The sequence below is a fragment of the Paramisgurnus dabryanus genome, chromosome 1, assembly GCF_030506205.2.
Source record: "Paramisgurnus dabryanus chromosome 1, PD_genome_1.1, whole genome shotgun sequence".
NCBI lineage: Eukaryota > Metazoa > Chordata > Actinopteri > Cypriniformes > Cobitidae > Paramisgurnus > Paramisgurnus dabryanus.
Window position 1 is genome coordinate 35,595,061 of NC_133337.1, and position 16,678 is coordinate 35,611,738.

The window sequence follows — 16,678 nt, forward strand, 5'->3', positions numbered from 1 at the left end:
GATGTTAAACAAATGCAGTTGCTAGTACAACATGCAATTATTGGTGCCTTTTTCTCATAGTATTGTGTTGTATGTTATACTTATGTGCGGATGTTGCAGCAGTACTCTTATCCAAGACAAATTACTTCCGAAGGAGACAATAAATACTACCTTGACCTTGACCTTGATCAGTTAGCTTACAAAAATATGCTAATAAATTGTTTTAAAACTTTCAATTATTTTATTAGTAGCCCTTGCCTTGAATTTTAATGAAACAAGTTTATCTTATCTCTCCTACATAAAAAAATATCATAAGACCTTGAGGGAGACTACAAGGCTGATCCACATCCACAGATCAAACCAATATGATCATATCTTTAGAGAGATTATGAAATGGTTTGGAGAATAATTGAGGAGTTCAGAAGAAAAATGGCGCTAAAGACCACCTTCTTCAAAAATGAGATAATGATATTGATATCTAATGCTATCAGCACGTATCCCGGCGTCAGGCCGTTCAGAAATATTACTTTGTTGGCAGAATCCATTCATTTACAAGAAAACATGTCATGTGCACTTAAAGGGTCTTAATATACTGCCTTTTCATTGTCTCCTCAGGACTAGCCTACAGTTTGCTGGCATCCATCTCTCCCTGGTATGGATTATATGCTGCATTTTTTCCAGTCATTATTTATTTTTTCTTAGGCACCTCTCGGCACATTTCTGTGGGTGAGTTGTATGTATATAATTTATTGAACGTACAAATAAAAAAACTAAACATGATTTTTATTTCTGTGTGACCTGTCCCTTTAAGACAAAAGACATTGCGAGCGGTAAAACCCGTTTTGCACTGTCTAGCTGATCCTGAATACAATCTTACAAAAAATAGTGTGAGATTTATTTATTTTATTATTATTTTTTGTTTAGGAAATGAGGACATTTCTTTTTCTAAGAGGGGAAAAATGTGAGATTTATTTTTGAACGGGCATGAGTTGGAAAACTGTTCTGAATGTTTATTGGGTATCTAGTTACGTATATCGTATTCGGCTTGTTCGACTTTATGCGGCGCCCAAGAACAGCCGGCTGGCGTCAAAGTACCGCGAGAACGATTAGAGAAATCATACGAAGTCTAATTTCGTCTCGATCTCGCGGTACTTCGACGCATCCGGCTGTCGGTTCTTGCGGCTCCGCATGAAGTCGAACAAGCCTCTTGTATTGGCGTGGTGGCGCATGTGCAGAGCGCGGAGCAGGGTAGTTGTATGTGGCCTCGACATGACGTAGGCTACTCTTTGAAATAAATTAAGCACGAAGTAATGTCTACCGTCGTGTATGCCTGAATTATTCGAATCCTTCTGAACACTGGAATATCTTCATTCACATCCTTTCCCCTCTTACAATAGTACAAAAGCTGCCCTGGGACGTTAAACATTTTTAAAAGGTACTTATGTAACATTTAGGTACAGATATGTATATATTTGGTACGAATATATATATTTGAGGTAGTAAAATTAGGTACAAAGGTGTACTTTTTAAAGAAAGGTACCACCCCTGTGACAGCTTTTGTACTTTTATTTCTGACAGGTACACCAGTGCCAAGTGTAAGTTTTGCCACATATAAGCTTAAACTATAATTGAGGTAAAACACTTGGGGCTTACTTTTATGATAAATGTTAATACTCTTCTGTGCTATTGTTTTTCCTAGGAGCTTTTCCTGTGTTGAGTCTCATGGTGGGCACGGTAGTTACCAGACTGGTACCAGATGAGGGTCCAGCTGCCAACATCACTGGTTTCGAGGGCCTGACAAAAGATGAACAGAGAGTCTTGGTGTCAGCCTCACTTACTTTCCTAATGGGCTTATTCCAGGTGCACCATTCATCCTATAAGGAATATTGTTTCATGATTTTGTTTGGCAAATGTAGGGGAGTATTAAATAAAATATTAATTCATACGTATACTGTATCTACAATAAGAGTCTGAGTCCATGTTGAACTGTATTTTTTTCTGTTTCCAGCTTGGTATGGGGCTGCTACAAGTGGGCTTCATCGTCAGGTATCTGTCTGATACTCTGATATCAGGATTTACCACCGCATCTGCGGTTCACATTATGGTTTCCCAATTCAAGTTTATATTTGGCCTGAACGTGCCAGGTTACAGTGGTCCATTTGCCATTATATACGTAAGTTTGTTTCACATTCAAAAATGGAAAGCCACAACGGAAAACCTATTTAAAGGAGACATATCATGAAAATCTGACTTTTTCCATGTTTAAGTGCTAAAATTGGGTCCTCAGTGCTTCTATCAACCTAGAAAATGTGAAAAAGATCAACCCAGTAATTTAGTTTTGGTAAACCATTCTCTGCAAGCATGTAAAAAAAATAGGTCATTGAATTTGGCTTCCCCTGTGATGTCAGAAGGGGATAATGCCGCCCCTTAATCTCATTTGCATGTTAAAGGGCACACCCAAAAACGGCACATTTTTTCTCCCACCTACAAAGTGGCAATTTAAACAAGGGGTAATAAATAAATAAATATATAATATATATATATATATATATATATATATATATATATATATATATATATATATATATATATATATATATATATATATATATATATATATATATATATATATATATATATATATATATGGTATTATGAGCTAAAGCTTCACATATTTCACAAGACTTTTTTAAGATGTAAAATAAATCTTGGTGTCCTCTGAGTGTATATGTGAGGTTTTAGCTTAAAAAACCCCACAGATTATTATTATTATTTTTTTAAATTGCCACTTTGTAGGTTTGAGCAAAAATTAGGCATTTTTGGGTGTGTCCTTTAAAATGCAAATGAGCTGATCTCTGCACTAAATGTCAGTGCAGTGGTTGGACAGGGCAGATTAAGGGGCGGTATTATCCCCTTCTGACATCACAAGGGAAGCCAAATTTCAAAGACCTATTTTTTCACATGCTTGCAGAGAATAGTTTACCAAAACTAAGTTACTGGGTTGATCTTTTACACATTTTCTTGGTTAATAAAAGCACATGGGGACCCAAATATAGCACTTAAAAATGGAAAAGTCAGATTTTCATGATGTGTCCCCTTTAAGTATAACCAAATATTAAGACATAAGCCAAACTGCAAATACAAATTCTCAGTTCTCTCTTAAATATGAACTGCTACATGTTAATCTATTATCTTTGCTTAAATCGCAGACTCTTGAGAAAGTATTTGTCCAGATCACCTCAACAAACATCCACGATCTGGTCACAGCGCTTGTGGTGATGGTCTCGGTGCTAGCTGCAAAAGAGATTAATGAGAGATTTAAATCAAAGTTACCCGTGCCCATCCCTATCGAGGTGATAATGGTGAGTATAAATATATATCATATACCTCACAGTGATGTGTGGCATAATAAATGTTAATCATTTTCATGGGTTCTCAGTAGATACTTATTTCATGTCACCTATCGAAAACCTATTTGTTCATATTTGCTTTAGTCTGATTATCTTTTGTCATTACAAGTTTAATGCAACTTGTAAAAAAATTTAAATGCAGTATTTAAATAAAGTCATGCCGTCCACAGACCATCATAGCGTGCGGAGTCTCCTATGCGTTCAACTTCAAGGAAAATCATGGTGTGGATGTGGTGGGGAAAATCCCAAGCTCGTAAGCAGTAAAATCTACATACAATTGTATTTTATTATACCATTTAAAGAAATAGTTCACCCAAAAATTAAATCCTGTCATCATTTACTGACTCTCATGTTGTTACAAACCTCTATACATTTCTTTACTTTAATGAACACAAAGGAAGATATTTTGAACCAAACCATTCGTGGACCCCATTCACTTCCATAGTAGGAAAAAATAATAATATGGAAGTAAATGGGGTCCACAAAGGATTTGGTTACAAACATTTCTCAAAATATCTTCCTTTGTGTCAGAACAAAGAAATTTATACAGTTGGTAAAGTAAATTATGACAGAATTTTCATTTTTGGGTGAACTATCCCTTTAATGAAATGCATGATTTCAAAAAGGTTAAAATTGCTTGATCAGCACACTTTTCTATTGATATTTACTTTAAAGCAGGACAGGATATATCAATGCCTGTCCATTTTATAAACACCCCAAATGATTTAGTTACATCTCAAACAAGAATCACGACGTGGTACTTGCTATATTGCCAGTCACAAGTAGGTGCTATTAGGTAAAGTTATGGACGTACACTATATACTACATAGCATACAAAAAAATTCACATTTTGAGTTCATGGGGTCTGTTATAAAGCAACAAACAAATCTTTGGAGTTCATCCATATGCTTTAAATCACAAAACTAACAGAGCCCTAAAGGTATAAAGAAATAAACATGTTTCCATCTGTGCTAGGTTTGAGCCCCCAATGGCTCCCAGTCTGCAGGTTTTCCAGATGACAGTGATGGATGCTCTCCCAATGGCTGTTGTGGGATTTGCCGTGGCCTATTCAGTGGCTAAAGTCTATTCCGTTAAACACGACTACCATATAGATGGAAATCAAGTAAGGTCTTCATTCTAAAATGACTCTTTAGTTAAAAACATAAGGCGTCAATGAAGTAGCCTACTGATATTCATGCTCCTGGAGCTCAAAGTCATAGGTTACATAATTTTTTTTAACAGGAACTTATTGCATTCGGGACAAGCAACATCTTTGGAGGAGCATTCAAGTCTCTGGCAGTCAGCACCGCTCTCTCTAGAAGCGCAGTTCAAGAGAGCACGGGAGGAAAAACACAGGTAAAAATCTCCAAGGATCACACAGTTTGCTGTAAATGTGTTTACAAGCAACTTTCACTGGCTCTTACATGAAAGGTAATTGTGCATCTGTGGCATGTTTTCTAGTTAGAGAGAAATACTGACCTCTAGTGGTCATAAAAAGTAAATATTGTATTTTAAATAATACATAAACACTGAGGTGGCACAAATATTTCTAACTGGACGAAAAATATTTCAGAAAAATGGTACAAGAAAGTACAAAGGTTGTCACTGAGGCTGTAAAGTTCACTTTTGTACCATAAAGGTGCATATTGGTACCTCAAATGTACAAAAATGAAATGAAAGTACCTTTTTAAAAGGTACTGTCCCAGTGAGAACTTTTGTACCTTTTTCTTGAGAGTGTATACAGTATATGCCAGGTAAAATGAAACAAAAATCTAAAGAGTTGAAAATATAAGAATTATCGAAAAAAGGCTACTGACCAATCAGAATCAAGGACTGGACTCTATCTGTGCATCCGACTTTCAACCCAGAATATGTCTTAAAAGATTGTCAAAAACTGATTTCATCTTCTGTTTTGTAAATAGTGATGGCAATGTCCACCGGTGTGGTGACTACAACTCTATTATTATTTTACAGATAGCTGGTCTCCTCTCTGCCATGATAGTGCTGGTGGTAACCCTGATTATTGGGTTTTTATTGGAACCACTACCAAAGGTTGGGCTCAAATTCAAAGCATTCATTTTAAAACACATTTGCTCACTTTATGAGAAATGTATTGTAAGCAGTTGTCTGGTGTGTTGTGTGACCGCAGTCAGTGCTGGGTGCTGTTGTAATCGTGAACCTGAAGGGAATGTTGATGCAGGTGGTTGAGGTCCCGTACCTGTGGAAGAAAGATCGTCCTGATTGTGTAGGAACCATTAGACTCTCTCTCTCTCTCTTTTAATTCCTAAATTTACTTTTGCCTGTAAAAAGCCAAGTAATTATTGTTATTTTTTACATTAAAGTACAAGTTCGGTATTTTACAGTTAAAGCCCTGTTTTCAGATTGTTTGATGAAATAGAACGGTTTTGACTGAAATTTGAACATATGATGCTGGCCCGAGAATTTTGGGGTGTTTCTTGTATCACCTCCCACCTCTATAATGGGTTTATAGGTGCACAGGAACAATCCTTCCTAAAATGCATTAAACTTTCGTTTATAAAGACGTGAAACTCACCGAGTGGTCAGAGGTGTTCACTGATATGCTCACACAAAAATCGCTGCAAAAGATGCTTTCCAACAGGTTTTATCGTAGTTTTTGCCAACTCTATTCACTTGTATTAGTTGTGCTGTGAGGTACGGTATTACTCCGCGCCGGGAACCCGTTTGTATTCTTGCATTTGGCAAAGGCAGATTATCGCCACCAACTGGGCTGGAGTGTCTATTATGCAAGCTCTCAGCGGAAGAATATACGGGTGTGAGGCGTTTGGAAAAATAGGTCCACAAGTTTACAACGAACGGTAAAACACCTGTTGGAAAGCATCTTGTGCAGCGATTTTTGTGTGAGCATATCAGTGAACACCCCTGACCACTCGGTGAGTTTCACGTCTTTGTAAACGAAAGTTTAATGAATTTTAGGAAGGATTGTTCCTGTTCACCTATACAGCCATTATAAAGGTGGGAGGTGAAACAACTAGTAATGGGAGAAAAGCTTCGAATCAATTGAACCAATTGCTTCGAAAATTGATTCAGTTTTTCGAAGCAGTTCGAAACCCACACACGCTGGCGACCCCTGCTGGTCAAAATAGTGTATATGCAGATGTGTCCAAACATTTTACACTTTTTTTACAAAATAATAGCAAGATTTTTATTGAAATATGTTAAAAAATATATTTAACTTAATTAAGACATAGTTAAAAGTGTATTATGTGTTTTAGTTTTATTTAGGGCAAACAAATGAATAAGACTACCCTTTCAATTATGCACATTTTTGTCATTAAATCTGTCTATAAACAAAAAGTAGACAACATGGCAGTGTTATTAGTCAGAAGGATGAATGTTTTATGAACTTTCATAATAAAACTGACCCGAGTTCACCTAAACTTATTAGACACTGGTCATGTGATCAACTCCCCCTAGTGGTGAACCATCGGATTTTCGAAACGTTTCGAAACCGTTATAACCATAGATATGTGTATATAGCCTAGATGGCTCAAGGCGGAGTCAGCTGTGTCGTCACTTGGCGGCCATCTTAGGTCAGTGCTGCCATAGTGGTGCTCCCTGCTGCTGTGGACGGAAGGTGAGTGACATACGCCAACTAAAATGCTCGTAACTTGCTGAATTCTTGACGGATTTACAAACGGTTTGGTTTTTTACAAACGTTATTAACGTGGCTATAATTCTGGATGCTTTAACATGTTTCATGAATTTTTTATTTATTTTTAGTATACGTTTTCAGTGTCATAGGTACATCTTTGACGTTTATAACAAACCAATCCGTTTGAAAATCGGTAAAAAATTAAGCAAGTTATGGTCATTTAAAAGTACCTGCATCATTAAAACTCAATGCTACAAGTGAGCGAGCGCCCTGTCCTAAGATGGCCGCCAAAATGCGGACGTTACACTCAATTGGCCATCAGCGCGGACGAGCCATCTAGCCTTTATATACATATCTATGGTTATAACGTAATGAAGCCTCGTTTGCTAAAATCACGTAACTTGGGCCAGTTTGAAACAAGCTCCGAACCACTGATTCGAAACAAAAGATTCGTAAATGTTTCGAGGCCTCATGAAGCAGTGTTTCGAAAACGACCATCACTAGAAACAACAAAGACCCGAAAATTGTCGGGGCAGTAGCTTATGTCGAAATTTCAGTCAAAACCGTCATCATAAACGATCTGAAAACAGGGCTTTAAGTGTAAAATACCGAACTTGTCCTTTAAATCATCCAACATAATGTAAAGAACATTCTGTGAAAATATATCCTTGATATCTTTAATATTGACTGGGTAAGGCCATTTGAAATTAAAGTGAATTCATACTTTGATGCTCCTAATCTTTAGCCTGGATTTCACAGACAGGGTCACATTTAGTCATAAACACCATCCCAAAAATGATCATCTAGTACTTATTGTATGTACATTGTTCTGTAGATTGTTTGGGTGAGCACATGTCTGGCATCCATATTACTGGGGCTTGATTTAGGACTTGCTGTAGGACTGGGAGTGGAGTTGCTCACTGTGGTCTTCAGGGCTCAGTTGTAAGTATAAGTGATATTTTCTGCATTTTTGTAAAATGAGATACATTATACTTATGAGGAAAATACATACAATTTGATTCAATTATTTATTATTCCAAAATTTAATCGGAACATTAGTATTCATTTTGTCTTTTCTGTAAAAATGTCAAACTTTACAACAAATTTATGAGAAGCAGAACTGTATTAAATGAAAACCATCATTTACTCACCCTCATGTTGTTACAAACCTGTATAGACATTTTCAGCTGTAACAACATAAACAAACGGCTTTCGTGGAACACGCGTTACTTCCGGTAAACACTGCAAAGAATTCCTTTTTGAGTAGTTTATTTCTGATAACAAGCAAAATAAACAACGCATAGATTACATTAGTTTAAATCATAGCTAAAGTGTATTAAAAACTATCTAACATTATTGTGTAAAATGTGGACTACTGTAAGGGTTCCCACGGGTCCTTGAAATCTTTGAAAGTTTGTGAATCTGGGGAAAAAATTCAAGGCCTTGGGAAGTTTTTGAAAATATACATACGTAGATACAGGTCATTGAAAGTGCTTTCTGGAAAAAAATCCATATTATTCCCTGTGTAGTGTAGGATAATATCATAAACATTCTAGACTTTTAAGCACACATGCTAAACTGTTCGCTTTAAATGTTTATATATTCTGTATTTGAATGTTGATTCATACCAAAATGCTTTTTTGCATAGTTGTGTTTGACACCTAAAAACGTCTCGGGTTACGTATGTAACTGTTGTTCCCGGAGAAGGGAACGAGACGCTGAATCTCCCTTGCCATACTGTCTGCGTCCCTGTAACGCCGTCTTTGGCAATATTTCAGATAGCGATATACTTCCTGGCTCCTGCGTCACCCTGTCTTTGTCATTAAGCTTCACCATTGGTTGAATTTGATATACATTCAGACGCACTTACCCTTGGAGGCGTCCCCAAAGTGTCACCGCAGTGATGCAGCGCAAGTTCCCTCGAAAGGGAACTGTAACAATGTATCTTTAAAGGTAACACGATGTAACCTGTTGAAATGTGTCCCCACATTTAGTCCTTGAATTTGAGGGTATTGGACCTGAAAAGTCTTTGAAAGGTCCTTGAATTTGAAGTTAACTAAGGTGTGGGAACCCTGTAATGTATACAATCTTTACAGATCGGCTGCCAAACCTCCCATGAAATAGCCGTAATCCATGAATGCCGTCTCCCTTCGTCTTTAGGAAACCTAAAGAGGTATTTGTTGAAAAGTTTAGTTTAGCAACTAGTCAGACCATTAAACAAACAGAGACCTGACGTGCCTTCCAATGAAACGTTTATAATTTCTTTATTTTGTTGAACACAAATTAAGATATTTTAAGCAATGTTTGTAACCAAACCATTTCTGAGCACCGACTATTGCTACTATAGAAGTCAATGGTGCTTTGGTTTCCTGCTCGATTACATTTCTTTGTTTTCAGCAGAACAAAGATATTTATACAGGTTTGTAATGACATAAGGAAGGGTGAATGATGACAGAATTTTAATTTTGAGTGAACTATCCCTTTAAATAGTGAAAAATAGTGTAAAATGTATCTTGTTAGATTGCCAGTTATTTTACTGGAAAAAATACTCAAATACAGTGAAAGTGCATTCTTTTTTGAATGATAATGTGACTTTTTCTGATCTTTAGCCCACGTTGCTGTGTCTTGGCTAATATTGCAGGGACTGATATCTACAGAGATCGCAAGGACTACATCAATGTAATGAGATATTAATTCTGCGCTATTATCTAAATTATTCATTATTTGGTGTATCAATGCTTAGTCATAGTGAAAGATACAGACAATTTCAAATATACACTATAAAAAAATGCTGGATTATTTTCAACCCAGTATTAGGTCAAAAAGGAACCAACCCATTAACCTATGCTGGATTATTTCAACACTAGGTATTTGAACCCATTGTTGGGTCAAATTAAAACATTCGCTGGTTTGATTTAACCCATTTGCTGTGTCTTTTGACCCAATGCTGGGATAAACATACAGCCAGCATTTTGGGTTGAAACAATCCAGCTTCAATGGATTGGGTTCATTACTTTTTGTTGAAAATAACCCAGCATAGAGTTTATTTACAGTAAAGAATAAAGCTTCCTCTTTCTTTCCCAAAAAGAAGCAATCATTTTTGTTTTTCTAAATGTTTTTCAGATCTACGAACCAGAGGGCGTGAAGATTTTCAGAATTCCGTCTCCTATTTTCTTTGCCAATATCGATTTTCTTAGAGACAAACTGAATGATACTGTGAGTGCAGCAGTTGCAATGAACTCAACCTTTCCCACTATAACATTTAACACAAATTAAAAAAATATTATTTGAGATGATGATCTGATCTGATCTGATCTATCACAAAGATACAGAGTGCTTTCTGCATGCATAGTAAAATCTGCATTATCATGACCGCAGTGTCTAACTATGAGGTTTACGGCATTACAGGTGGGCTTCAATCCCCTGAGAGTATTGAGGAAGAGGAACAAGGCTGTAAAGAAAATTAAGAAGCTCCTCAAGAAAGGAGAGCTGATCTTAACATCCGTACGTCTTGGTGATTTTAAACATAACAATTGCACTAAATGACTCCCCAATAAATGTATTCAAACACCTGTAACTTCAATATTAAATTTAGATATTGTTTGGTTACAGAAAGGACTAGAAGCAACATGCTCAATAATGTCCAACGAAGAATCGGATTATGAAGGCAACGTGGATGATCTGGATCAGCCCACGGACTATTCAGGTCTTCCGATCCAGGTGAACTGGAACTCAGAACTTCCTGCCAACATCCAAGTCCCTCAAGTGAACATCCACAGTTTGGTCCTGGACTTCTCTACAGTCTCGTTTTTAGATATATGTGCACTCAAGGGCCTTAAAACGGTATGAATCAGCTAATTTATTTTTTAAATAAATAATAAGGGTGTCCACTGACTTTTGGTCATGTAGCATTTTCCGTTGTCAGTTTCTGAACTAAATGCAATGCACGAACGTCTTGTTTTTCTGTTTATAGGCCTTAAAGGAATTTATTCGCATTGATGTTGAAGTTTACATTGTCGGCTGTGATCGTAAGTTGACATTTCTTTTCTTTGCAATCTTCATGTTTTAAGACAAATAAATTGGCGCCATATTTGAAAATGCTTGGCATGTAACAATAAACCGTTCAGTATCTCTAGCCTTTGATATGTTGTTTGCAGCGTACATAATAGAGAAACTGAGGAAATGTAAATTCTTTGATGATGAAATAAAGACCTCGATCTTCTTCTTGACCATCCATGATGCAATGCTCTGGATTCACGAGCTCCATCCACCGATAACTGTGAGCGAAAAGGTAAATAAAGACTGAACAAGCATTAAAAATGTCTCAAAAGTAAAGATGTCTGACTTGCACTTCTGCAAACAGGTTCAAGGAAGCATCCCTTACGAACACATTAATGGCAGCAACAGAAAGAGCAACAGGTTGAGAATCCAAGATGTGGAGGTATAGTGACCCAACAAAGACATGGGTTTGAACCTGTCAAAAGCAAAATCTCTTTATATATAAATAATTCCTATGTTAAATTTTGCTTTTCTTGTGCAGGACAGCACAGTGGAAGATTTGCCAGAAACAAGATTTTAGAGCGAACACACATGTAAAACTCTGGTGAGATTACAAATGGATGTACATAGCATTAACTTGATTTCACAGATTGTAACTTTTGTATTTTGTGAATTACTGTGTCATGTAAATGTGTAACAAAATATTGGATTCCAGTTAAATTAAGATCTTTTGTACTTAATGAACTCTTCTACATGTACTTTCTTTTTCGTTTTGATAGTATGTATTTTTATGTGTACCTACAATAAAAAAAAATCCAAATGTTTTCTAAAAACTACACTGTGCATTTGACTAAAAACTCTCATACGAACAGATTTAAAGTTATATTAGTAAATGTCCTGGCCCTTTCAAGCTTTATAATGATAGTAAACAGGGACCAGGGAACAACTTCTAACTTTGAAGCCCAAAAAAGTGCATCCTTCCTTCACAGAAGTAATCCACATGGATTAATAAAAGGGGTTAATAAAAGCCTTTTAAGAATAATGATGTGATTTTGTAAGACAAATATCCATATTTAAACTCAGTTTTCTCCTTTTGTTGAGTTTTTGATATACTAAACGCATAGTAAACTCTAGTAAAATTACTTGATAGAAGTGTTCTTACCATAGAAAACTTGCTACACACTGTAAACAATTAGCTGTAATTATGCAGCTGGTTGCCAGTAACTTACTGTAGTTGATAAAGACTGAAAATATTTCATGTTCATTTAACTTTGAACAAACTATTGCCAGTAAATAACATAAATGTAAAATCTACAGTAAATTACTGGCAGCTAGTTGCCAGTAATCCTGTATTTTTACAGAAGTGCAGATTATACTACAGCTCATCAATTTACTGTGTTAATACTACTAGAATACACATTAACAAACTGTATAATTACTGTATAATAAATATTATGTTTTAACAGCAATATTTTGTAATAAAAATCTAACAAGTAGGGGAGAGCGGGGCACAAAGTAACGCTTTTTGATTTTGGCTCTATCATTCAAAAAATATTTAAGTTAGATTAATATTTTCTTTTTACACAATCATCACACACATCTCTGCTACAAATGAACACTTGTGGGACTTACTATTTTTGTACAATTACACTCACAGGAGTGCAAACGTTACCCCACAGGTGAGGTTAATTGTAACAAACAGAGGGTTTGTTGTAACACCTGCTAGAAAATGTTATTTAAACAAAACATTTAATAAAAAATTTTTATATACTAAATGTTGATATTGTTTATATACCTGCCTATAATAGATAGATATCCACACATTCATCCATCCATGATCCTTCATCTAACCATCCTTGTATTATGCAGCAATCCATATAGATTTTTTTTAATTTAGACAAAAAAAATCATAATTGTGGGTTATTTCCCCTGACATTGTATTAAGTTATCATTTTGATTAATAGTATTTACATTCTTTTTATTTCAATACCATTGTATACCCGAACTTAATTGTAACTCTGTGTGACAACTAACCCCGCTGTGTAAAAATTAAAATGGTGTTATGTTTTAGGTAACAAGACAGTGATTAATTTAATATAAAGTTGGATTTGGTGACTTACACACCCAACTTAGAAATAAAAAAAGATGAATAAATGTACTTTTATGCCTCCAATACACTCTTTTATCTTAATGAAAACACATTAAAACTTTTCACAAATTCATAGGAGATCCTCTTCTGACAGTAAGAGAAATCGACCAAAATCACAGATAGCTCGACCCTGTAGAAATATTTAAAGTAGCTGCGTTACAATTAACCCCGCGCTAGTTTGTGCCCCGTAAAACACTTCATTTTACATACAATTTAATTCAATAAAGCAAAAAGATCTACAAATGGTTACCTATTTTACATATTAACAAGTTTTTTTTTACCTTTTATGAGGGTTATACAGATACATATTTAACTCCATAAGAAAAAGTAAAGAGAAGACAACCTGTCTAAAATATTTATCTGTTTGCCACATACTTGCCTTTAATATAAAATATCACTTGTATAAAAACTCTGATGTTAATGTAATGAGAAAATAAAGTCCAGTTTTAATATTAGCTAAAACAATATGGAATAAAGCTATAAAGAGACTTAATAAGATTGAATCGGTATATTTATTTTAATTACATTCAAAAAGAACACAAGCCCCCAGTATGCAGCATGTATGGGCTCAATTATTAAAAAGTAAATGTTCAAATATCTGACAACCACAAGATGTAACAGCATCCGGTCAGATCTTTACTATACAGTTAACAAGTCACCACCAGTTACTAAATATTTTTAGCAATAACACCACAGCCACTTTATTATTGGTAATATGGCCTATAGCGGCCCTGATCAGGATGATGTGGCCCAGGCATCTGTCCTTGTGGAGGCGGCCCCTGCATTCGCGGAGGAGGGCCCCTGGGAGCCGGCCACATCCCTGGACTCAAGCCCCCGGGTTGGTTAAACGGTGGACTGAGAGTGCTTTTGTCCTCTGGAAACTGTGGGTTGTAATGATGGGGCGGTGGGGCATTAACAGGGGGACCTCCATGCTGAGGAGGTGGCCCTGGTGGAGGATGGTTCATAAATGGAGGCATCTGACCGAGGAGATGCCCAGGAGGTGGAGTGATGGGTGGAGGAACCGATGAAAGTGGAGGGGGTGCTTGGTTAAAAACCATGTGGGGCGTGTTGGACCCCTGCCCCGGGTGAGGCATAGGGTGACTGATAGGAGGAGGAGGTGGGGGCCCGTAGTGCTGCTGAGGCAGGGCCATCATGTGATGCGGGTGGGTCACAACGGGCTGCCCTGGATACTCTCCAGGGTGATGGTGAGGAGGCGGGGCATTGCCAGGTTGGGGGAGCGGCTCACGCGAACTTGCCGAATCATCGTGGATCGGAACCGTAATGAGGTTACTGTGCTTCCGCGTGGTAACCGTCGAGATTCGGAAAGTCTCTTGAGCAAGACAGCGCGGCGGCCCCATGTCTCCAGCAGGAGGCTGGCCTGGAGGAGGTCTGTGATCATCGTGGGAGGAAGAGGGAGGTTGGCTGTAGGGGTCATGACCACCGTGAGACAGCGGGGGTGGTATGAGCACATGAGCCTTGGACAGGTGCGGTGGGGGCACGCGGAAGCGCTCGGGCACCTCCGAGCTGGGAGGATGGTGGAGGGAGTCGGAGTGACTGCTGGAGGACTTGCCTGCCCTCATGTGTCGATGATTAATGTGGGCCTGCAGGTCTCTCTGAGAGAGATAGGTGCGTTTACAGCCCTGAACAATACTACACATGTAAAGAGAGCCACGATGGCATTGTTCAATGCGCTGGACTGGATCGGTACAGCTGTACAGGTTGATACTGAGGAGACAAAACAAACAGAGGCATTTGCTTTAGATCAAAAATTAAGTTTTGGGTCATTTGCTTCTGCTCAGGATGCTGAATAGTGGCAAAAATAGGCAATTAATCTTACCCTGGACACATCTTATCGCCCTTTCTTTCATGAAGCAATGCACAGTCATAACAGAAAACATGCTTGCATGGAATCTGCATAGAAATGGATATTAATGGAGGCATGAAAATATCAATACAGAAACACAGATTAATACACATTTATTACGCACACCAAATATTCTTACCATACGTCCGTATGTTTTAATGGGTAGCCCACATTTGTCACAGAAATGAATCGGGGTCTCATCTTTTTCACCAATCAAACGCAGCTGAAAAAGAGAGAGATATTAAGACCACATACATTGAATCTAAAAGGTGCAGTGCAATTTTGCATTTTTTACCTTGAAATCCCAGAAAAGCTGTGGGAACCGTCGCTGACTTGCAAATGCATCTCCTGCTTTGTTGCCACAGTCAAATCTCTCTTCTTGCTTGTATTTAAAGCCATCTAACAGAGACGCATAGCAAAAAAATACTGGTTTGGTATGTCTGATCGCATGTTTAAGAAAACACAGGGGTGTGGTTATTTTTTAATGTTTGGCTTCAATACCTTCATCCACAATATGAGTTTTGGATGGTAAACGTCCTGAGGGTCTCTGGGGTCGGGGTGCTGGTTTATTCCTGGCTTGTTTGGGAAGAAGTTTAATCGGAATCCTTCTTCTGACATCAAGACCCCCCAATGGCCCCTCAGTGCCTTGCATATCAGTGTCTGTGTGCAGTAAATGGTAAAGTTAATAAGTTTATCCCAGGTAATATATAAAGCAAGATGTGAATTTAAAAAACGAAATAAAAAGCAGCGTAAGCATAATTTCATAAACACACACATTACGTATTGATCAGTGTGCACACATCAATACATTTCTACGTATTTATTGTGCGGAAATGAAATTAAACAACATGGTCGGTCGTTTTTCACTACAGCCACCTCCGATAATGCACAATAAGTTACGCCACAAATACGCTCGTGTTAACTTAACAACAATGTCATTTAAATCGCACGTGTTACTGGGTCAAATTCTCTAAGTTATTTAAAATAAACCCGTAACATTTACCGGATGAACGCCACATTGAGAAAGAGGCCATAACTGACGATGTAAGAAAACATATTTAATTTAACACAGAAACACCGGTTATGTATAGGTTAGCCATATGTAGACTCGGCAAGTGATTTTGTGCTCTTACTCAACACGTTTAATTTAAACGAAACTCGCGAATGCAAATAACACATTTCCCTCCTTACCACTGTGGTCCATTACTGTGAAGTTAACATTAATCGGAACTTCCGGTTTGAGGCTTTCAAAATAAAAGTCTCAAAACAAAAGTAACAGGCGATAAACATACGTTTGCATTGTTCCTTCATAATATATACGCTGCTTGTCAAAGTTTAGGATTACTTACGTGTTCTTTATTAACTTTTATCCATAATTAAGAATTATACTATTCTTACTAAAACTGAAAAAAAGATAAACAAAATCATCCATTTGTAATAAAAGACATGATATGTTGGCACAATAGTTGTCTCCAAAAATCATTTCAAATCATTAAAAGGATTTTAAAATCACTAGACACATGTCAGTTAAGTGATCTGTAACATTTAACGGTATTGTATTTTATTTTAAGTGAATGCATATCTTTATTAAAATTTATTTACATTAGTTTACAAAAAACAATAAAAAAAAACAGTCAGCATAG

General features: G+C 37.0%; 2 protein-coding genes and 1 long non-coding RNA gene across 8 annotated transcripts in view; 1 reads left to right on the forward strand and 2 right to left on the reverse strand.

The window, feature by feature from the left end:
• LOC135774836 (uncharacterized) overlaps positions 1-6,284 on the reverse strand; it is a 19,807-nt gene extending 13,523 nt beyond the window's left edge. For 2 of the 4 annotated variants that reach the window (XR_012336721.1, XR_012336723.1), the window contains exons 1-3: positions 5,608-5,690; positions 3,218-3,273; positions 1,633-1,773 (exon numbers count right to left, since the gene is read on the reverse strand). This is a non-coding gene — a long non-coding RNA (uncharacterized lncRNA). Of the gene's footprint in view, positions 1-1,632; positions 1,774-3,217; positions 3,274-5,487; positions 5,691-5,943 lie in introns of those variants that run through there. The other 2 variants (XR_012336722.1, XR_012336724.1) reach the window with 2 other exon arrangements.
• Positions 1-11,912, forward strand: part of LOC135749807 (chloride anion exchanger-like) — a 17,180-nt gene extending 5,268 nt beyond the window's left edge. The window contains exons 3-20 of the mRNA XM_065268475.2: positions 595-705; positions 1,679-1,839; positions 1,988-2,152; positions 3,189-3,341; positions 3,560-3,642; positions 4,365-4,512; positions 4,632-4,745; positions 5,364-5,441; positions 5,539-5,634; positions 7,859-7,965; positions 9,633-9,702; positions 10,147-10,239; positions 10,432-10,527; positions 10,636-10,866; positions 10,997-11,051; positions 11,181-11,314; positions 11,387-11,464; positions 11,564-11,912. Coding sequence (XP_065124547.1) covers positions 595-705; positions 1,679-1,839; positions 1,988-2,152; positions 3,189-3,341; positions 3,560-3,642; positions 4,365-4,512; positions 4,632-4,745; positions 5,364-5,441; positions 5,539-5,634; positions 7,859-7,965; positions 9,633-9,702; positions 10,147-10,239; positions 10,432-10,527; positions 10,636-10,866; positions 10,997-11,051; positions 11,181-11,314; positions 11,387-11,464; positions 11,564-11,602 — 2,012 coding nt within the window. The 3' untranslated portion in view covers positions 11,603-11,912. The remainder of the gene's footprint in view (positions 1-594; positions 706-1,678; positions 1,840-1,987; positions 2,153-3,188; positions 3,342-3,559; positions 3,643-4,364; positions 4,513-4,631; positions 4,746-5,363; positions 5,442-5,538; positions 5,635-7,858; positions 7,966-9,632; positions 9,703-10,146; positions 10,240-10,431; positions 10,528-10,635; positions 10,867-10,996; positions 11,052-11,180; positions 11,315-11,386; positions 11,465-11,563) is intronic.
• Positions 11,913-13,519: 1,607 nt separating this feature from the next.
• Positions 13,520-16,293, reverse strand: cbll1 (Cbl proto-oncogene-like 1, E3 ubiquitin protein ligase). Of its 3 annotated transcripts, none has more exons than XM_065268583.2 (6): positions 16,227-16,293; positions 15,537-15,695; positions 15,331-15,434; positions 15,175-15,258; positions 15,009-15,082; positions 13,520-14,896 (listed from the first exon to the last, which is right to left on the reverse strand). In XM_065268583.2, the coding sequence occupies exons 1-6, from the start codon at positions 16,237-16,239 to the stop codon at positions 13,876-13,878; spliced, it is 1,455 nt and encodes a 484-aa protein (XP_065124655.1). In that variant the 5' UTR covers positions 16,240-16,293; the 3' UTR covers positions 13,520-13,875. The 3 variants fall into 3 exon arrangements, with proteins under 3 accessions (XP_065124655.1, XP_073672257.1, XP_065124654.1); XM_073816156.1 differs by lacking the exon at positions 16,227-16,293 and adding an exon at positions 16,169-16,187; XM_065268582.2 differs by lacking the exon at positions 16,227-16,293 and adding an exon at positions 16,039-16,167.
• Between the last annotated feature and the right edge of the window lie 385 nt (positions 16,294-16,678).